The 23,353-nt window shown below is 26.5% G+C and overlaps 1 protein-coding gene across 1 annotated transcript in view; it reads right to left on the reverse strand.

The window, feature by feature from the left end:
• Positions 1–2,942: 2,942 nt before the first annotated feature.
• Positions 2,943–23,353, reverse strand: part of LOC145845879 (uncharacterized) — a 32,711-nt gene continuing 12,300 nt past the window's right edge. Inside the window, exons 7-20 of the mRNA XM_082952894.1 lie at positions 19,503–19,676; positions 16,109–16,224; positions 15,236–15,379; positions 14,897–14,965; positions 13,645–13,786; positions 13,015–13,308; positions 9,593–9,706; positions 7,766–7,880; positions 7,516–7,582; positions 6,598–6,823; positions 5,549–5,615; positions 5,210–5,353; positions 4,234–4,343; positions 2,943–3,861 (exon numbers count right to left, since the gene is read on the reverse strand). Coding sequence (XP_082809020.1) covers positions 3,715–3,861; positions 4,234–4,343; positions 5,210–5,353; positions 5,549–5,615; positions 6,598–6,823; positions 7,516–7,582; positions 7,766–7,880; positions 9,593–9,706; positions 13,015–13,308; positions 13,645–13,786; positions 14,897–14,965; positions 15,236–15,379; positions 16,109–16,224; positions 19,503–19,676 — 1,929 coding nt within the window. The 3' untranslated portion in view covers positions 2,943–3,714. The remainder of the gene's footprint in view (positions 3,862–4,233; positions 4,344–5,209; positions 5,354–5,548; positions 5,616–6,597; positions 6,824–7,515; positions 7,583–7,765; positions 7,881–9,592; positions 9,707–13,014; positions 13,309–13,644; positions 13,787–14,896; positions 14,966–15,235; positions 15,380–16,108; positions 16,225–19,502; positions 19,677–23,353) is intronic.

Consider the following 23,353-nt stretch of genomic DNA (forward strand, 5'->3'; position numbering starts at 1 on the left):
AAATTTTAGAACAATACCAAATAATTTTAAAAAAACATAAATGTTAAAAACGTTCGGGAATCTGTTTAATTACATCTCTAATTTTAACTGCTGTTATTATAAAATTAGCAAAAATATGCTTAACTCAAATGTATTTTTTACAATAACCTTATTATAGCAAAACTTTAGTAAATAGTATTGTACATTTTTGAAGTAAAATTTAGCTTTTCAATTTGATACAGTGAATAATGATTATTTATTCAAATATAATAGAATTTGTAAACTTTATGTAACTTTGTAAATAGTATTATTTCAAAAAGCTCTCAAAAGTTATAAATTCATTATGACATCACACATAAATTCTATTTTTATCTCAGTTTCCGTTTTTCCAAGTGTAACACCAGCAAATTACAAAACTTTAGCTCATTTTGATTTCTTTTTAGTTTTTTATTTAAATATTTATCAAAATATTGTAGCATGTTATGTTTCTGCTTTATAAACGTTTTTAGTAAACAATCTACATTTTTATTCAGGAGTCGTAAAAATTATTTTTCAAAATACGCCCCTGATGTAAAATGAAATACCTAACAGTTTATAAGACTATGGAATCTTTGATGTAATATAGGGTGTTCAAAACTTTTTGTGAAGACTCCCTTAAAGAAGCCAAAAAGCAATGGCCCCCTTCAACATATTATTTCAAAATACTTATGTTGAATACACCTAACATCTTTGTTGGATGTTCATCATCAACTCTAGAATATATAAAGTAAGCTTTAAATTATGTCCTTGTGGCTCCTCTTTTACAGCTTACGAACCTCTAACTTACTAAAGTTTTACCAAAATATTTAGTATAAGTTACAAAACTACTCTTAAACACGCCAAGATCTACTTTTGCTTTCTTCCACCAAACTCAGAATAACTAGTGTAAGTTTCAAAATATTGCCCCCTTTGAGCTTATAGTCCCCTAAATTCTCTGGGAAACCCTGATCTAAGAGTTACATTACTGAAAGAACAATACCAAAAAGTTTAATGAGGGTATTATTTTAAACATGACTCTAAAGAAAGCTTATACTTATGGTTTCTAATTTGTGCAGTTGGTTTCTTCATTGGCAATTTATTTATTTATTTATAAAAGTTATACGTTTCACTAGTCTGTTGATTAAATATTAGCATGTTTTATATTTGAATTTTTGTAGAAAACTGGTATTCAGAGGTAATAAATTATATTTAATTATTGTATTTTACAGCTTAAATTAAAAGTTGCAATTGATTTAGAATAGATAGGTTCGGTATAATTTTATAACTTTTCCTCTTTTAATGTTGACACTAGTAGATGAAACTAGCTATAAATACTTTGGAAAACAAAAAACTTTTACTTAAAATTTAGTTTGTTTAAAAATGCGGTAACGTTTTAAATATTTTTATTTCAAAAGTAAAACAGGAATTGATAAAACTAGTTATTATTGATATGTATTCTCAAAAAGTTATTGAAAATGACTAATTCAATAGTTACAAAAAAAGTTTAGTTATTTTATGCTAGAGATGTTAACAATATATTTTATTATAAATTCTGAAATTGAGTTAATAAAATTTCTCTAAAAATTTACTTGTATTACTTACTAATAAAAAGAACTGAGTAAAAATAAAAATTGATAAATATTCAGGGTTCGTGTGCGATTTTTTTTTTTCATTTAGCCTGACTGAGACCAATTTAGCCTGACATTTTTTCAAAGTAAGGAAAATACCCTTTAGAAGTCATTTGAGGTATTGGGAATCTGATTAGTACTGTGGTAGTCTCCTACTTTAACCAGCTTTAGATCAAAACTTTAAAAACTTTTTTGAACTTTAATAATCTGCAAAAAGAACCTCATAGCGTAGTTACAAGTCAATAAAATAAGACTAAATTGTGAAAAAGGTGATTGACTCCCCTTTGCCCTTAACATAACAAATTCAGTGATAATTTTTCAAAAAAGTGTTATATCTAATCTACTACTAGTGTAAAAATTTAATATATACTACTAAACACAATTGTTCAATTTAATTAAGCACTTAGTTAAAACATTACAACCAGAAGATTTATAATAAAACGACGTGCATTTTTGTGTTTTATTAAAATTTAAAATGAAACGGTTACAAGAGTATTAAAATTCAAACATACAGCTAAGTTTTTGAACTAAACTGTAATATTTAAAATGTATTTTTTTAATGAATTTTCAAAATTATGTTATATATAACTTACTCAAAACCAAATAATGAAGATTCTTAAAAACTTTATAGAGATCCAACAAAAATTTTCAAGCATTTATTTTTACAAATACTGACTGATTTTGTTTTTAATAACTAATTACTAAATTCACATCTCAATTTTATCTTTTAAAAGATTTCTCGATTTTTTTATAATTAAAATTTTCAAGCATTTGAACTCAGAAAAACTGAGATTGTTAAACTTTTACATAAAAAAACTGATTTAGCCTGACGTTTTTCAACTTTTTTCAAAAAAACTGATTTAGCCTGACTTAGGACGCGCACGAACCCTGAATATTAAAAAATAATTTATATAACTTACAGGTTAAAAAAAATTTAAAACTCATAGTTTACATTAAATTGTACTGTTAACGTTATAATAAAAATAAATATAATATACAGCTGTAAGAGGTTTATTGATTATTCGAATACAAAAAAAAACATTAAAAATAAAAACATGCAAAAAAAAAACACCAGCAAATAATAACACGATACAAGAAAAATAAAAAAATTGTAAACTGTCTAAAATGTTCAATAAGATATGATTTAAAACAATTTGCTTCCAAAGGACTTTTTATCAAAATTGGACCTAATTGAAATTTTATGCTGAAAATAGTTTTATTTGTTTAACAAAAACTTATATTCGTATTAAGTTCATTTTGGCAAAAAAAAAATATTCAGTCCAAAATTACATACAAAATTTTATACGTAAAACTCGCATTAATAAGTATTTGTTTTCATATTTTGTAGTTTACTAAAAAGTTTCAGTCAATGAAAAAAAAAAAAACAAAAAAAGTTCAATAAAAGAGGTTAATTAAAGGCGTTTTGAAAGCACCCAAATAAAAAAATTAAAAGTGAAAATCAATTAAATTTAAAATCATGCTAAAATTAGTCAATAATTTCGTGGTAAAAATAATAAAAAAGTGTTGCTTCTTTTTTTTACTTGCATTTTACTTTTTTTAATGTTAACGTGCGCAAAAACAGGCTGAAATTTTATACTTTTTTTTAAGTTTTTTGCTTTTTTTCAAGAATATGTTTTCATAAACATTTCAATAAATACGAATCAAGCGATTAACAACTTCTACGCTCTCATTCATCTTTACCCATGAGTTTTTCTTTACTTTTAATGACGAAGTAAATCATGAGTGTTTTTTGTGATTATGACGTCATGAACAAACTCACGTCACAATCAGAATATTTCTGCGAAGCAAGAAAAACTTGTGTTTTAGTCACATACTATAAAATCCTAGTAGCTGTTTTACATAGCGACGTCAAAATTACACAACTATGACATCATTTATTATGAGGTCACTCGAAATCGTACACCAGTATTTTGGTGTCTTCAGACTGGTGAATTGATATTATGACGTCACTCGAAATCGTACACCAGTATTTTGGTGTCTTCAGACTGGTGAAAAGGTATTATGAAGTCACTCGAAATCGTACACCAGTATTTTGGTGTCTTCAGACTTGTGAAAAGGTATTATGACGTCACTCGAAATCGTACACCAGTATTTTGGTGTCTTCAGTTTGGTACCTGCTGCCCACCGCGCAAACCAGCTTGGAGGAGGAAGCGGAAATCCTCCAAACGACTCCTCCGCTGCCTCGGGATTCCAACTCGACTACGTTTCTTATCACCTGAAAAAAAATATTCAATTATTATTAACATAATCAGGATTGCCAGCATTTTTTTTTGAGAATTTTTTTCACAGGTTTTCGAAAGTACACGTTTTAGGGTCGAAGTTTAGTTTAAAAACCGTGTTAAGTAGTATTTCAACATGAAAAGATACTGTAAAATTAAATTAAGTTTGTTTTTTAATAAAAGTAAAATTTATTATAACTTGTTTTTCCATATGATGATATTTTTTCTGTATATTATCTAAATATACATGTGAATACTCTTTAAAGTTCTAGATTTATTTTAATTTTTCTCAAACACCAGGTTTTTTGGTAACCCTGTTACAAAATATTATCGTTGGATATTTACAATAAAATAACAAATATAATTACTTGTCCGGTTTTAGCGTCCCACAATTTAACAGTTCCGTCATCAGATGACGTAACAACGAATTTTCCGTGAAGTTGTAGTGACGTCACTGCCGATTCGTGTTTGCTGTCTCCTGTTAGAATACTTAATTTATATATATATATATATAAAGGTTTATTTAAAGATGCAAAACTCAAAGGACTCAAGTTTCGTGACTATTCACTCATCAGCTTTAAAACAAGTTTAAAATAAAGCACAAAAAAAAATCACTAATGAAAGTAAAAAATTTTTTGCATAAATAGATTATGACGTAATTTTGAAACTATTAATATTCATGCAAAACGGCTTGTGCAAAAATTAATCTACAAACAGACAATAAACTAGCAAAAATTTATATAACTTCAGTGAGTAACTATATATTAGGACAGATAATTGTGCTTTATTTTAAACTTGTTTTAAAGCTGATGAGTGAATAGTCACGAAACTCGAGTCCTTTGAGTTTTGCATCTTTAAATAAACCTTTTTATTAATAAAGCCCTCAAGGTGGGCTCAGTGTGAAAAATTTGATTTATTAAGTTAAATAACTTAATTCTATATATATATATATATATATATATATATATATATATACATTTTTTAATCTCTTAAAATGAAGTGTTTATTTTATTTTTATACTGTTAAACTTAATTAAGAGTTTCACTGCTGATTCAAGTTTACTATATCCCTGTGTAACAAGATTTGTCTATTTATTACATTTATTGCTGTTCAGAGTCGCAACTCTTTGTAGGCAAAATATTTCAGCCTGAATTTTTTAAAAACTTTAAACTAACCTTAATTGGCCTGATATTGTTTTTATAAATCCAAAATATTTTGTTGTTATAAAAGTGGATTGTAAGAAACATTAGTTGAAATGTTAATATAAGCAATATTGATTGACTAAATATAAACATAACCATTCTATATTTTCTAATAAAAACTTATAATAATCAAACAAACAACCTTCTAATGTAGTCAAACATTTGCCAGTCAGTATATTCCATATTTTAACAGTAGAATCAGCATTTCCAGATACAAGTATGTTATCTTTTAATTGCATACCACTTGTTAGTGATTGGTGGCCTAACAATTGGTGCAAACATCTGCCTGTTGATCCAATGTAGTGTTTAAAAATAAAATATTAATGTACTTTAAATAAAAAATAACGTAGTTAAATATCTATCTGAAGACAACTATTAATTAAATTAATCAAAAAATAATTAAACAGAAGTGGAAGCTTCCTAAACTCCGATTGATAAGTAAATATTTACCTGTTAGTTTATTTATTAGTTTATATTTTACCTGTAGAAGCATCCCAAACTCTTATTGAAGTGTCCAATGATCCACTTACTATGTATCTTCCGTCGAACTGTGGTTATAAATAGTTTAACAAAATGTTATGTAAAGTTTACAACTAAAGCTGTTTACAACATAACTAATTATGTACTTTAAAATGTTAATATTACATTAAAAGTTCTCAACTTATAAATAAGGAGAATAATGTCAATATGAAAATGACATAAGTAATTATGCAAATATAGAAAGACAACAACATATTTCAAAAACAAATCTCAAAATACTTTATAATCTAACTACAGATTTGTGATTATTGTTTGTTTGGTTAGATGTGTCACATGTTTATATTTCTGATTACAGAAGACTAATGGTTTCAAAAAATTGTTAAATTAATTACTATTGGTTTAAAACACAACTTGTTTAACCCGTATAAAAACATATACAATTTTTGGAAATAAAAAAATGATAAAAGATTTGCAAACACTAAACCCTGGGAAATATAACTTCAGACATTACAATGATATATATTATTTTTTATTACTAATTATTGTTCTTCCAGACAAACTACCGCCCAGGGACTTAGCACAATCCGCGACGGATTTTTATAATTATCTTTACAAATACTCTATTAATTTTGTTTTGAGTAAACAACATTGCTTATCATATAATTATTTTTTTACAGTTTTAATAACTTTCCAAGATTTTTTCTGTTTGTTTAAATTTTTTAAGTTACAGTGGCAAGGACTTTTTTTTATTGAGTGTGGTCTATCATTTATCAAAAGGTTAAAAATTTTAATTTAGATCCAAGTAAAAACAAAAATAATGTACACTTTGATGAATATTAAAAACTAAAACCAAAAAGTTAATCTATACTTTGCAGTTAATAGAATCAATAAAGAGAAATTTGAAAGGAACTTAACCATTGTAAATAATTTCAATAAATACTAAATAAATAAGTATTAATATATATATATATAATAAATGAAATCTTACAAAGAATTATGTCCAATCAGTGGTTGTTAATAAATTTAAAAAAATTATAAAAAATAGCAAACCTGCAATGAGTAAACCCTGTTAGTGTGCCCATGAAGCGAATGGGTGCAAGTTTCAGTGTTCGGGTCCCAAACCTTTACGATGAAATCGTACGCTCCACTGACCACGCGGTTGCCATCGTAACAGACGCACCTGACGGCCGCTAGGTGGCCGACCAGCTGGTGGGTGCACGTTCCCATGGTGACGTCCCACATTCGCAACGTTGCGTCACGTGATCCCGATACAACTCTGTAGATAATAGTATATATAAAATAAACTGTTTAATTTTTTGTATTGGGATAGTTATATGTTGGTGGTAATTGGTATAACATAGTTAATCTAAACTAGGGTTTTCTTTTTTTTTCATAAGGCCCCGTTTAAAGAGATAAAAATAGCTACGACCCTCTCCGATAAGATTTCTTAAAAAACTTCCCTTAAATACGCCGAAGACCTTATTTTTTGGTATTTATCATCAACTCCAGAATATCTAGTGTAAGTTTCGAACGATAGCTTTATTGCCCCCTCCCCTTTAGCTTCTTAAATTTCTGAAATGGTACCCAAAGGGGTCATCTGACTCACATTGGAATACTCTGAACTTAAGTATTATGTTTATTTTATATATTGAAACTTAGGGGTTACTTGTGTACAGGTTAAGAGTTTTTTGTGTTGAAGAGTTTTAAAAAGTAGCACACTATTTAGTAAGAATAAGTTTTTAGAATATTATCAAAATGTTTATTAACAGTTAAACAAAAATGTTTTAAGACATTTTTATGTTGTAGAAAAAAAATTCCAGTGATCAACGAAAGTTATAAATTTGAATATGCTATGTGAAAGTTTTATTTTATGTGTTTTTTACATTAAACAGTATTAATACTTTGTTTAAACAACTTTAATCAAAAACCTAGTGTTATTTAAATAATACTCTTTAAAATATTACTAACGTGTTTCCGTGTAGAGCAAGACATCTCACTGTCGAAGAATGACCGAATAAAGTGTGAACACATTCACCTGTTATTAGAAAATTAAAGTGTGAACACATTCAGATGAGAAAAAATAAAAATTGAAAACAAGTTACTATAACAAGCTAGTTTTGTTTATTGTCTAATTTTATTTGTCTAATTTATTATTGCAAAAACGTTATAAAATATTGTTTACATCAACTGCCGGTAAATAAAAAAATCAAATACTAACCGGTATCTGCGTTCCAAACTTTCAGTGTTCTGTCAGTCGACCCACTAATTATGGTGTTTCCCCGCATCTGAGAGGCCCATACACCCCCTTTGTGACCAACTAAAGTTCTCAAACACTGAAAATAATATTTAATTAATTATAATTACTAATTATTTTGTTTCCACTCATTTGACTACTCAAAACAGAGGGTGGTTTTTAGAAGTTTTTTCCAGGTTTTCTATATTACTTATAAGTTTTTGAAAGTACATGTTTTAGGGTCTATTTTTAGTTCAAAAATAAGCTCAAAATAAAAAACCGTGTTAAATAGTATGACACCATTGAAAAAATACTGTGAAGCTACTTTAAATGTGTTTCCAATAAATAAATTATAGATTTTATGTGTAAAATCCAAGTTTTACTGCTTAACATGTGAAAATTGATCAAAACTCCAGGTTTTTATAGCCTAAATTGTTTAATTCCAGGTTTTCTAGGATTCCAGGCTAAATGGCCAACTAAAGTCCTCAAACACTGAAATATTTTGTGCTTTATTTAAAACTTGTATTTAGGTTTTATAAAGAATTTTAAGTAGAAGGGAAGAAAAATAAATAGAAATAGGGTCCTGGTCACTGTAAAACTTTGTGAAACATATTTAGTTGGGAGTTGTTATTCAATAAGAACTACAAATAATTTTGGGTGTTGCTAGGCGTTCATTGTTGTGAATAATTGAAAAAAAAAGTTTTATCACAGAATACTTGGTAGTAATGTTCTACAGTTTTAATTTTAGGACACAAAAAGCTTTGTTTAAAAAAAAGGGCAATGTTCGACAGTTAAGACCACAAAATTTTGATATTATTTTGAAATTAAGAAGATTTCTATAATAAATTAGCAACTGAAATATTTTTCTAAACTCAAAAACAGGCTAAACCAAATTACTTTACAAAAGTTTTTTTCTTTAAATAATTATATGCAAATAGAATGTCTTATTCAAATTGTACTAAACCGTTTGTAGCAATAAATAACTGCAGAACAAAAATTTTAAAAATTAAATGCTGACAATTAATTTTCTGTGTTTGCAAATTAATCTATGTTTTATAAACTGAAAATTAACAACTATAATAATCAACAGTATTATCAGCATTTAATTTCTAATTTAACTTAATTAGCAATATCAGAAAACAGTAATATTCTTAATGATTTAGAAAAGTTTTAAAAATGCTAGCTTACTCATACTATAGATTTGACAGTAGAAAAAATAATTGTTTTAAACTGACTTATTCAAAGTACACTTTAAAACATGAATCTACAAAGTTCATAAAAAAACATGCTCACTTGAGTTGGCAAACTTATAAATAATAAATTAAAAAAACATATGTAAAGCTAAAAATATTTCAACTCAATCAAAAATTGTTTATTTTTTATTCGAATTATTATTTCATATTAGTTTAATTTTACTAGCGATTATATTCAATTTAAATAATTCTTTTATTGTTCATAAATACTAAAAATTTATGAAATAGTAAAATATATAGTTATCAATACTGAATATTAGGATACTTATAAATATAAGCGACCTTAGAGTTTTCAGTCAGTTTTTTTTTTTTACATTTGGCAAATATCACAAAAACACCCTATGCAAAATTTTCATAAAATTTGAAGAAACTTTCACCTTGGTACTATTCGATTTTCTAAAAGCCACCCCGATGCAAAATTTATGAGACCCAAAAAATGCAGCCTTAAGTTAAGAGCTGTTTTTTTTTACATGTGGCACATTGTGCACAACTGAAGAAGATTTGGAGAAAGTGTCTCTATGTATATTGTGGCATTCCAATAAAAATAAAACTTAATAACCTTTCCACTGGTTGCACTCCAAACTTTCAACGTGTTATCATCAGAACCACTGACAATTGTGTCTCCGTGAAATTGAAGTGAAGTTATCACGTGATCGTCGTGTCCTTTTAATACCTGTTAATATATATATATATATATATTGATACTAATAATACCTATTGAAAATATATATACATAATCATTTTATTAGCACTAATATATGTACGAAAGGGTCATGACTTTTAATACCTATTAATTTAGACATATTTAAGTGAAATTGAAGTGAAATTATTACATGATCATTATTGTGTCCTTTTAATTCCTGTTAGAATATATATATATACGTTTCATTAGCACTAATGTTTTTATTAAATGGTCAACTAAATACATAATACATTTTTGAATCTTATTAGAAATACTTTATATATATAAGGATCATGACTTTTCAATTGATACCAATAATACCCATTAAAAATATATATGCATAATATTACCACTGATATATGTACGGAAGGGCCATGGCTTTCAACACTTACTAATTTAATGTACCCATACAGTTTGTGTGGTATATCATTATAGTATCTACTTATGAACTTATTGATTTATTTACAACAGTTAACATTTTATTAGCAGTAATATAAAAGTGTCATAGCATTGAGTGGATAATGAAAGATAAATTGAAGAAAAGCTAACGGTGTTGAATAGTTGAAATCCAAATAAAACATCTTTCGATATAAAAAGTCTTTTTACAAATGTACCTTTAGATGAAACCATAAACATATGTGTAAACGAGCTTTATAATTCAAATCTAAATCCACCAATGTTTCCAAAAGATATATGCCAGAGTTTGCTTTACATGGCAGCTAAGAACGTAGAATTTAGGTTCAACAATTACATCTATAGACAAGTCGACGGTGTCGCGATGGGCAGCCCCCTGGGTCCTGTGTTAGCAAATATATTTGTTGGCTATTTTGAGTCCATTTTATTTACGAATATAGAAAAACCTCTTAATTACTTTAGATATGTTGACGATATTTTTATTTCTTACAAGACAGACTACAATGTTGATGATTTATTTGACCAAATCTCCAACTTACATCCTTCACTTAAGTTCACTCGTGAGCATGAAGCTGATGGCTCTTTACCTTTCCTTGATGTCTTAGTTCAAAGAACACCAACCTCTTTAAACACATCCATTTATAGAAAACCAACTTTCGTAGGCCAATATATTCCTTGGCAGTCTTTTTGTCCCACCTCACAAAAAACCAACTTGATATCGTGCTTAGTTTTTCGAGCACATAAAATTTGTTCTGAGGTTAAACTAAGTGAAGAAATCAGTAATATTAAAAGTATTTTTGGCTCCTTAGGTTACCCTTTGGAAGTTATTGAAAAAACTATCAATAGGACTACCGCGAAGCTTGTCAGCCCTACAAAACACGGCCCAAATAAATGTGTAGTATACTTAAGACTTCCATATTTAGGAAAGGAAGCTAAGCTTTTTGAAAACCAAGTTTTAGAAACCGTAGATAACACTTTTGGGGCAGTTAAATTAAGAATTACCCATTCCACTAGAAAACCACTTAACGGAATCGTTAAAGATCTCACTCCTGATCAAGAAAAATGCAATATAATCTATAAATACAAATGCCACTGTGATAGTGAGTATATTGGGAGAACTTCGCAACGATTTCACATAAGAAGGGACCAACACGTGACCAACGCATTGCGAAACTGGATGATCTATGGGACTAATAAGCCAATAAAAAGTCAATCGGCAATAGGTGAACATCTGTTAAATAATTTAGAATGCGCAAAAAACTATAACGATAATATGTTTTCAATTATTTGTAAAGGACGTAACATGTATCATTTAAGTGTTTTAGAGTCTATATTTATTAAAACTAATAAGCCAAGTTTATGCAAACAAAAATTTGTTTATAACTCTAATTTGTTTAAATTATTGTAAATTCGCTACTAAGTTTTGTTTTTGTTGTTTAATTTTATTTTAAGAAAATTTAAATAAGTCGGTTTCCTCTTATTAAAATTGCTATTAATACTTTCAATTTCTAATACTGAAGCTTTATACTTTAAATTTTGTTAAACAACTTTATATTAGCATCGCCTAGTACATGTAATTTTATTTACCTATTATGACGCATAATCTTACAATTTTATTAATTTTACTATTTTAGAAAAATCTATTTAGTTATCTACAAAAACTATTGAAAAGGGTAGATTGAAAAATTTTTAGTTAACAAAAATAAAATATACTGCAAAATGAATTGTTGTCTCAAATTTTTATATAAAGTTAGTACCGAAAAGAAATTATTTAGTAAATAAAACATCACTTACAGCATAAATTTTTACTCACTTTAACACGTGCATAAATTAGTCTGGGAAAAATAATTCTTAAACTTTAATTTATTAGTTCACTATTGTCTTAACTGGCTATCTTACTTACATTAGAAAGTTTAGTTGTTTGAAAATAAAACCTTTTATTTTATACAGAAGCTCTTCAGTATTATGAATTTATAAAAAATTGAATCAAAAATTGTGATAACTAAATAATTCATCGATGATAACTACTTTTATATCTTCTATTTTTTAATCTATGTGCTGTAATAATTAATCCGAAGTACAAAAAGACTATTTAAAAAACTTATTTAAAAACTAGTTTTCTCATCTAAATAAAAGTAATTACAATAGCTCAAAAAAAGCAGTCTAAATTTAAAATCATGGGTTCCATTAACTTAGTTTTTCTTTATCAAGCTTTAGTAAAACGTGTGTAATCATTAAAACTTGAACAGATTTGCGAGACAAATACAATTTGTATATAAGCGTTTGGACTGATAAATTTGGGATCAGTTCAACCCGCGGTCAATTCGAAAACCGCTTACCGATCATGGGTAAGGGTTAGGAGTTACAGTAATAGTAAAAAAAATAACTTAAAAATAAATATTCTAAGAAAATAAAAAAATATTTGGGTTGGAAATGTGCGCGGGTAGGAATTATAAGTTTAACCAAATATTGAACAAATATTTTCAAAATTAAGTAGCCTGCTTAAAATATTAAGTTACAGCGGGCACCCAAATATATTTTCATGAGGAACCCTAAACCTAATGTTGTTTTAATTTGAGAAATTCTCTCATGTAAATCAATCATAACAAGTACTATTTAGCTCCATCTTTGAGGTCATTATAGCAACTATGCCTGATTTTTATCACAATTAAACAAATATTGATGAGAGATAAGATACTTATATTAAGATATTAAGATATTTATACTTACCTTAGGTATACGATATTTCCCGCGACCAAAACATGTTCAACTTTAATTTAGTCTTAATAAATATATTAGATTAAAGAGGTATGAATCAAATAAGATCATATTTATTTACCTTGGGTATATTATACATGATCAATTAACATTTATTATTTATTTACCTTGGGTATGTTATACTTCCCGCCACCAAACTTCCAATTATGTTCGATTTTCATCTGCCGCATGAAGGCGCTCTTCCACGACTTCCTGTTGCCTAGCAACCGACCCCGCGTCCTCCTCAACCCCTCGCTATGAGGGAATTCCCCTGTTACATTACAAGGTTCGTGGATATCCCGCTTCAAGCACAACTTCTTCCACAAGATGTCGTCGTTGCAGATTTCCCGCCAAAACTTGCAGGTTTTCGCGGCAACCGACAAGTCACGTGGTTGGAGAAGACTCATTATGTGGAGAGAAAGCTGTAAAATTGGAATTTATTAAATTAAGTTATCATTTATTTTATTTATTGTTTGAACAAAAGACTATTATGAAAGCTAAGAAAATAAAAAGTTTAGCTACTGTATAAAATTATTATTATATTTACTAATTATTTTACTTCAATCACCTCAAATTTTAGTATGAAGGGTTAAGTATGAAAATTGTTGATAAAACGTTGACTTTTAACCAAGTTAAACAACTAATCTAAAATAATTTCCATCAAACTTTATAATTAAAATATCGAGGGGTTGATTTTATTTTTATTTGACAAATTTTTTTGTATAGTTAGTTAGAGAGAATATATATAAAATGCTCACTTCTTTAGGTAGCAGAGATATGAAGTCTCTTTTGAAATGAGGTTCAATAATATTCATGACGTGATGAACTTCGTTAAAATTGCAATTCGAAATCAATTTTTCCAACATATTCAATTTGTTGCTACTATTCCAACTCATAAACCTTTGAAAATAAATAAATTTTATACAAACATGATAAAAATTGAAATTAGTTATTACCACTGCTCTCCATCTCATAAACCTATGAAAAAGTTGTAACCAATACATAATTTGAAGTAATAAGAATTGAACTCTAATAGATTATCTTATTTTTTTTCATTATCACAAAGTTGCTAGCTTAAAAAATTGATTCAAACTACTTTTTTTCAACTTGTGAAAGATACAAATTAGTTTAAAAAATGAGCTCAAAAAACTTTATAAAAGATTAATTAAGTTTACTTTTTATTACAGTAAAGTTTTGTCTCAGGAACTTTCTTATACGAGTAATATCAAACAGGTTAATTTCTTTTTTTTTTTTTGACAAAGAAATTTTCGAAAACATTTTCACAATTCAGGTCATAAACAAAATTTGCTAAAAAGAGTGTACATTAATAAATTAAATACTCAAATTATAGTCATTATAAACTTACTGTGCAATTCAATCATTTTTATTATGTAATTTTTGTAAAATTATAATAAAACTAGTGATGTACCGGACTCACTATCCGGGTCCGGATCCGGCCGAGTTTAGTTTTTTATAAAAACTCAGGCTAGTTTTAAGATTTTTTGAAAAACTCAGGCTAGTTTTCTTTTAGATTTTAAATGAGTTTGAGCTAGTTTTCAATATTTTGTGATTTTCTGGTTAATTTTGTTCAAGAACTTGATTTCAGATTGTTAATTGTAAATACTACCTAAAATTGTCAACCTTGTGGCTAGCTGTTCTACTTGTTATTAGATTAAAGTTTTTTTTTCAGTTTTTAAAAACCTCATTCTGAATCAGGCTAGTTTAGACTCACTTTACAGGGTTCCCATATCCCTAGATTTTTGCAATTTTCCAAAAAAAAACCCTAAATTTCCCTAAATAAAATTGAAAAATCATGAATTTCCCTAGAAGTCTCTAAATTTTACTTTTTTTTAGTGCTGGACCAATTTTTATGATATACATAAATATAATGACATAGTTTTTTTATAAAGTATATTTATATTTTAGATCCGGTTCGGATCCGGCCGGATTCTAATTTGAAAAAAAAGTCTGGATCCGGGTCCGGTATATCACTAAATAAAACAAACTAACTGTGCAATCCAATCATTTTGATTATCATTTTGAACAGGTGATGATGGAGCTGTTAGTATTCCTTCAGTGCTGTTAAGATAAATTTATAACTTATTTAAAGATATTAACGAAAATCTTAATCATTTTTAAATTGTGTTTTAGAAATAAAGACTGTAAGTTATTTTAAGTTGTAAAATATAACTAATTTTTGTATAAGTATTGATTCTTTATTTAAATTAAACAACTCATTTCCTCCAAATATGACAGAATTAGAAAACCAGCTAAGTTATAGCAAAAAATTAAACTCTACTTATATAAAGTATTATATGATTAATTTTTATTTTAATTATAAGATTTTACTTGAGCGAGAATATTGGGCTTCCAGGAAGTTTATCTTTGAAAATACTGGGTCTATCAACCAATTGGTTGCCATGGTGTGACCTGGTTGCTACGGCAACTGATGGTTTTTCCAAGTTGCCGCGTTTTTTTAAAGATGATTCGTTTCTGTAGTGTATGAAATAAATATCATAAAAGTTAAAAGGTAAAAACTGAAAAGTATAATATGTTATATTCTTAAAGTTTTTTTTCATCACGTCATAGAAAAGACAGAGACTCTTCACTTGATATGACTCATAATTGTCGCTATTTAGAAATACACTCTTACTTGTATATATTTACTGATATATTAAGGAAATCATTTGAAAATTTATAGGCAATTATTTGTTTTATTTATTTTTTATTTTTTGAAAATTAAATTAATTAGAACAAAGCATTATTAAATAAGGGTGGCCACTAGTTTTCGGAAAATTATGTCCAGGTTTTCAAAATTTCTTCCAGGTTTTTGAAACTACATGTTTCTGAGTCTATTTTTATTATAAAGCTAAGTTCAAATTAAAAACTGCGTTGAATAGTATAACAACATTAAAAAGATACTGTAAAGCTACTTTAAATTTGAGTTTAAATAATAAAAAAAACTAATAATAACAAAACATTATTGTTTATGTAATAAATTTTTGTGTCAAACCGAAATTTTACAACATAACATTTAAAAATAGTTTGAAATTCTAGCTTTTTCCAGGTTTAAGGATTTTTGTCCAAAATTCCAGGTTTTTTAGGATTCTAGGTTTAGTGGCCACCCTGTTAACTTCAACCTCTAACTACTCCAATTTTCATCAATAAAATATTTAAATCTTGGTAAGGGAGCTAATAAAACAAATAAAAATTTCAAACAACCTGGCGCTTATCTTGCTTTTGGCTTTCTTAATTTCTCTTCCACTTTCAAATAAATCTTTATTTTTGTCATCTTTGCAACTGTTCGTCGGACTGCTTTGATCAAGTTTGCGTTTTTTCTGTATTTTTTTTTTTTTACTATAAAAACTTACAAATTGTGTATAAAAAATACTTTTTTAAATGTTAGAAGTTTACGTTGTACTCTTTGATATTTATAAAAGTTTTAAGTTAAGTTGTGCTCATATTATTAAATAACACTAACTAATAATAAACCCTAACAAATAAGATTATATGTTTCTGTTGTTGTTTATTTTGCTATATGGATTGTTTCAAGTGTTTTACAAAATGTTTTATCATAAAAGAGTTGACTAAGTTTTATTAATGTCTATTTAGTTTCAAAACCAATAAAAACATACACTGGTAAAATGTTTTAAAAGTACAAATTATCTACATCATTAATTATTTTAAAACTAGAAAAAAAAATTAACATTAGCAAAATTACTGAAAATTAAGCTTATATATTTAGTTATTAAGTATTTTATTTAAAAATGATAAATAGTAAAACAGTCTTAAATAGTATATAAATAAAATATTTAAAAATATGTTAAATATTTAATTTCCTTTAGTGTAACATTAATTAAGATTACTAAGATTTTTTACTTACTTAAAATAAAATGCTTAAACAGTTTAAAATTACAAAAAATTAAAAATTATTTAGAATATTAAAAAAGCTTATTTATGATACGTTTCAAATAAACACAAAAAGTTAAACTGAAAAATATTTGTATCAAGTAAATAGTAGCAAGTAAATATACAAAAATCGATACGAAGTAACAAGATGGGAGATTCTATAGAAGAATAATTAGTGTCATTAACATAATAGAGTTAGAAAACAAAGAACATTTAAACAAATATTGTTGATTTAAACCGTTGAATAAATACTGTTGAAAATTACCAATCAACAAACTATCTACTTATACAAAAAAAATAAATATATTCGTTTTTAAAATTTTGTTCTGCAATAGGTTTTTTACCTAACTGACAAAAATTGTTGAATTTTTTCATCCCAAAATAAAATACTATAACAACTTAAGACATATATTTACATAACTTTTATAAATTATTAGAGAATAAATACTATTAAGTACGTTCAAATTCTAAAAAATTGCTTAAATATTTTAATTTTTGATATGAAAGATTTCCATAATTTCAAAGCGTTATTTATTTAAAGCTGTTCTCACACTTTAATTAAATATATTATTATAATAAAATAACAAAAACAGCTTAATTAAAAATTATGTTTTCATTTCTTTGTTTAAAGCATTACAAAAACATTGAATAAATTTTCATGAAAAGAGGATATTAAATAAATAATTAACATGCTTCGTTATTGTTTTAGTAAATTAACTTATTATTAAAATTTTCAAATTCAAGTCAGTTTAAACCAAAGATCAATCTACATAAGATCGTTAACTTTTTATTTCTTTTTAAATACTATAAATAAAACATTTTCCACCATATATGGATTTTAATTTCATAAGCACAATATTTTAAACTATAAATGCTAATTGTTTAGAAGGTTTGTTAGTTTTTTTATTTTAAATAATCCCAAAGAATAAGTCAACAATTACAAAATAAATATAAATATATATACAAAATAAACTTTTTATTATGTATGTTTTCAGACACTAACAATAAATACTTGCACTATTACCTTATAAAGAGTTCACAAGAACACGTATAAAGATATTTGCAGTAAACAGTTTAACAAAAGTATTGTCTACAATGTGGTTTAGAACCAAGTCAACTATGTTTAAGTTAAAGTTATAACTACAGTTGAAAAAATAATAGTTTATAAACCAAAAAATTTGATTTTTTTTGTACTAAAACAATAAAACTTGTACTTTTACCTTATAAAGAGTCTATAATGCATAAAAATGCAGTCTTACAATTTAGAAATTTGTGAAACCACTATTAACAACTTGTACAGAACAATTTGACGAAAATGTTGTCTAGAACGCGGTTACAAACTAATTCGGTGATTTTTTCTGGTGTGACAACTTGTGCAACATATAACAATAGTTTAATAGTTAAAAGTTTTTCATTCAACAAATTGGTGTGTCAGTAATATTTACAAAAATAAATTTTGCGGTTTGTTATAAGTACTCCTTTTGTTCGAACGTTAATTTGTTTCAATAGTTTTCAAGTTTTATAACTACATTGTAACTTATACTCTAAAGATTAGGCCAGTTACCTTAATCCAAAACTTATACTAAAAATACAAAATATATAGCAAAACATTTAACTATATTTATGTATTTAAAAATTGACTAAAATTATTGTCAATTTATGATCAGTTCTGATAAAAGGACTGAAAAATAGCTGAATTTTGTAAAAATAAATAAACTCTTTAACTGTAACGACGGCGATTAACCAAAAATATAACTGTTAGGGGCTCAATAAACTTACTATTTTGTTAGTTTTTTTTAATTTTAATAATCAATTTAATACTAAAACTTTATACACGCTGACACATTAGGTTTTTTTTAAAGCACTAGAAATTTACAAGTTGTTGCTATTTTTACATAATATTAAGTTCATTTAATAAAGAAGAGATTTATTTTTTTTAAATACTAACTTTAACGAAATAATATGTTTTTAGTGCTTAAAAACATTCAGTGGTTAATAACTTTAAAGAAACATGAAACTAAGAAGATTTTTATACAAATGTTTACAACTAAGTAAATTTATTATCAAAATCTATCAACAAATTTTTAACTCAAATTTATAATAACTTGTCCTGATGCATATGTATTTTACTCTTAATTCATATGTTGCCCAATTTAAACTTTGATTAGAATATAACAAGTTAACTTAACTAAGTCACCTTTTATTAAGTATAACACTTTCTTTTTGCTTAAGACTCTAATTGAAGCTGATTAACATAAAGATGTTGCAAAATTATACAAATGTACGATTATTTACAAAATTTTTAAAGAAAATTAATTCAACACAAATGTATCAGTATCGCCAGTCTATGTGCCAAAACATTCAGCCTTTATTACGTCAGACTAGCCCGAGTTTATGAGAATGTTGAAAGAGTATTTTAGTAAAAGGCAAAAACCAAAAAAAATGTTTTAATTAAGCATGAATTCGAATATATATTTTTTTTTAATGACTTACAGTATAAGAGATTAAAATACAAGTTTTAAAAACAAAATTTATTTCAATATCATAAAAACTAACCTAAGCTTCAAAAAAACTAGCCGGAGTTCTTCAAAATTAGTTAGCCTTAGTGCAAATATTAACTCATATCGCCAAGCTTCCACATTTTTTAAAACAAAACTCTTCATTAGTTTTTAACAAAAAAATACACTTAATATTTTTAAAAACACACCTTAATGGGCGATTTGACAGTCTGCTGTTTGCTGGACCTTGTGCTCTGGTTTATGCTAGTTTCTTTCGAGGGGTTTCCCCTAGCTCCGTGGATCAGTCTCATTTTCCCGCGCATTTCCTCAACTTGCTGCTTGTTTTTGGCGGGATTCTCGATTTGACAAATTTTGGCGGAAATCTTCACACAAATTAATATTTATTTAGAAGTCTTCACAAATTAATAAACATTAAAATTATGGTGAACTTGTAATTAAAGAAAAAACCATTGATGACCAACACAATGTTTATGTTATTTATTACCTATTTTTATTTTATAATTTTTACTAAAAGATTTACTAAGAGCTTTTTAAGCCCCTTTTAAAGATAAGGGTAAGTAACGCAATGCCAATGACGTATACTTTAGTATCAGAACATTTTTAAAAAAAAAACAATTTAAACGAGAATTTTTACTATAAATATACCTTAACAGAAGAAATATAAAAAACAGTAAGTCTGCAATTTCAGTTGAAATAAAAGACTTATATTGAAAGTTGTTTTTTTAAACTGAACAACTATAGATAGTCGTACAAAAGAATGCACATCTGCATTTTTTAAATGTTGTAATAAAAAGAACTTTGTGTAAAGAAAATTGTGTTTCGCTTGAAGGGTCTTGTATGATTTGTTTTTAGAAAATCAAAAATATGTATGAAAGTAAGAATAAATACGATAAAAACATTGAAATAAGTTAAACAAACATTTTTTGAAGTTACTAGACAGCCAGAGCTTACTATCTTTATATTACCTTTTTTTTACAGTTTTAACAAACTTGACTTAATTATAACAACTTTATCAAAACTATTCTGTACCCTTAATGAACATTTTAACAAAATAATTTGTTTAACGGAACTTATCAATTTATTTTAATTTATTAGATTTTAATTATTTCTGATATTACTCTTATATCATATTCCGGTTTATTAATGCGTCATAGACAGCCGCAAAACCAGATAAAAATATTCCTTTAATTTTTTTTATCATATATAAAGTTCGAGATAAAAAAGCATCAAAAAAAGTTGAAAGAATATTTTGTTTTTCTCACAAACACCCGAGATCTCTCAAAAATATCTGCCCGAATTTATCTGATAAAAGTAGCACTTTCTCAATAAAATAGTTCTTTCTTTTTATAACTTTTTGAAACTTAAACTGATATTTTATACCTGCAACACCAGATTTTTTTTTTGAATATAACTATTTGCCAAGGTAACAACAAGCGAAACAGTAAATTAAATTTTCATAACCAGTCAACAGCAAAATGAAAATTCAGATTTTGAAGCGCCCGTATAATGCACCGATCAATAAATGTTTCTACTTGCTCTTTTTTGTAAGTTTTGTTTTACTTATATAACAAAACTACAAGGAATATAAAACTTGAATTGTGATTGTTAAACAAAAAAAACTTTATAATGTAAAATAAAAACTTCTTAATGACTAAAATCGTTTAATCTAACAAAAATTTCATTGATCGATATATTTGTAGGTGCTCTTTTCTGTAGTTTTTAACAATAAGATTTTAAAACCTATTTAGAATTTGAACTGAAAGTAATTTTCTATGTATGTGCACACTTTAGAAAGTACAAAAATTGGTTTGAAGAACAAAATACTTCAAACTTTCCAAACATTTACGACCAACATAACTGTACATTCTTACTGTAGTTTTTTATAAACTTCAGGAACTAGTTTAGAATGTGAATTGAGTTCCATCTTTAGAAAATGTTTTAAATGGTATTAAATTCAAAAGCTACTTTCAAGACTAAATTGCATTTAAAGCACAAAAAAATATCGATCAATACATTTGTAGTCAGTCTTTCTTAAAACAAAAGTGAAATAAAATAGTTTCAATTTTGAATTTAGCTGGTAAGTGTCATTTGCAAATGTGTGTGCAAACTTGATCATTTGAAAAAAGTGCACACTCGATTGGTTAAAAAGTGTGCACGAACAATTGTCATTTATTTACTTTACATACAAAAGCTAATAGTTTTGTGAGTATGTGTTCGGACTAATAGTGGCTGTAGGATAAAGTTTTTTTATAACCTTTAAAGTGAAATGCACACTGATTATCAAAAATATTCACACATTTGTTCTTTATAACAGAACAAACTATCCGTGCACACTGAGGTTCACAAGTGAATTAAAAAAAAACCATTCAAAAGCTACTATTACAGCTAAAATACAATTAAAACCCTCTACAAAAATCTAAAGGCTTTAAATCAAACTGCTAAAAAATTTACACTTAGTACAAAACTGTAATTAAAAAAAATTAAATATAAATTCAGCAGCAGTAAACTAAAAACTTCCACACAAACTAAACACGAAAAAGAAACATATATATATGAAACCAATTAATTTTTTTTATAAACTGACCTCAGTTACCCTGAATGTAACTTTGAGTAAATCGAAAAACTATACTAACAAATAGACATTAACAAGTGGTAACTCAAAAATACTTGTCATCATCTGTTACTATACTAGAGTACCGCTTTTAACAATTTCCAAATTATGGATACACAAAATGCAGTAAACTGTATAACCCCTAAGTAAACTTTATTTTAACAAAAAAAAATAATATTTCAAAACATTTGTAAACTACTACCGAAGTACCTATTTTAGCGTTATAGGCAAACAATGTATACAATAAACTTGTAATTTATAATTCTTCAGCTAACTATACTTTAATAAAAAACTAATCACCATTGAAAAACATTAAGACTTGACAAATTCTACCTATTCTGTAGTAAACTATTACTACTAAAGTACCGATTTTAGCAAAATAAGCAAATCGCTACACAATAAAATTAGACGAAGAACAAAAACAATATACAGTAAAGAAAAAATAAACACATACTATAAACATATAAAATTTTAACTAGTACCGATTTTAGCATTATAGGCAGATCGCTACACAATAAAATTAGACGAAGAACAAAAACAATATACAGTAAAGAAAAAATAACACATACTATAAACATACTAAGTTTTAAAAAAATTTTAGTAAACTGTTACTACCTTAGTACCGATTTTAAGGTTTCAAGCAAATCGCTACACAATAAAATTAGACGAAGAACAAAAACAATATACACTAAAGGAAAAATAAACACATACTATAAAACATATAAAGTTTTAACAAATTTTTAGTAAACTGTTACTACTTTAGTACCGATTTTAGCGTTATAGGCAAATCGCTACACAATAAAATCAGACGAAGAAGCGCAAAAATCGATGAGATACTTTCTGTTGTGAGAAAGGTGAGAAAGTTTTGAAGAAAAAACACAAAAAGAGACTGCTTTCCGTGAAAGATATCAAAAATTCACCTTAATACAAGTTAAGTGACAAAACTGTTGAAGTTTTTTAAACTTTATTCAGTGTTGTTGAAAATTTAAAACAAAAACAATATTTAACTTCCGAAAAAACATTCAAAATTAGACTTTTTTGCTGTTACAATTGAACTTTTAACATTCAAAACCATATCGCTGAAAAGCAACTGCCTGACTAAATGACTACTGCTTGTTTATTAAGCTGAAAGAATATTGAAAATAAATTGTTTCAACATCTGAATTTCTTTTTTATTATTGTTTTTCATTTTATTTCGTTAAAACTTTATAATCAGTTGATGATTCAAGCAAAAGGCCTTCAAACCAGAAGCTTTGATTTTCAGGAGAACAACTGAAAACCAACAAAAATTTTGATCATACAATTCGGACAATAAATTTGAAGTGATGTTCGTAGACTTCGGATAAAACTGACTGAAAAGTTTCAACCTGTTTCCTGAGTTGTGCACCATAAAAAAGCATTTACTTTTTAAGCATTTTTTATGGAATA

The sequence above is a fragment of the Thalia democratica genome, unplaced genomic scaffold (genome assembly GCF_965202585.1).
Source record: "Thalia democratica unplaced genomic scaffold, ktThaDemo2.hap1.1 HAP1_SCAFFOLD_183, whole genome shotgun sequence".
In the NCBI taxonomy this organism is placed as follows: domain Eukaryota; kingdom Metazoa; phylum Chordata; class Thaliacea; order Salpida; family Salpidae; genus Thalia; species Thalia democratica.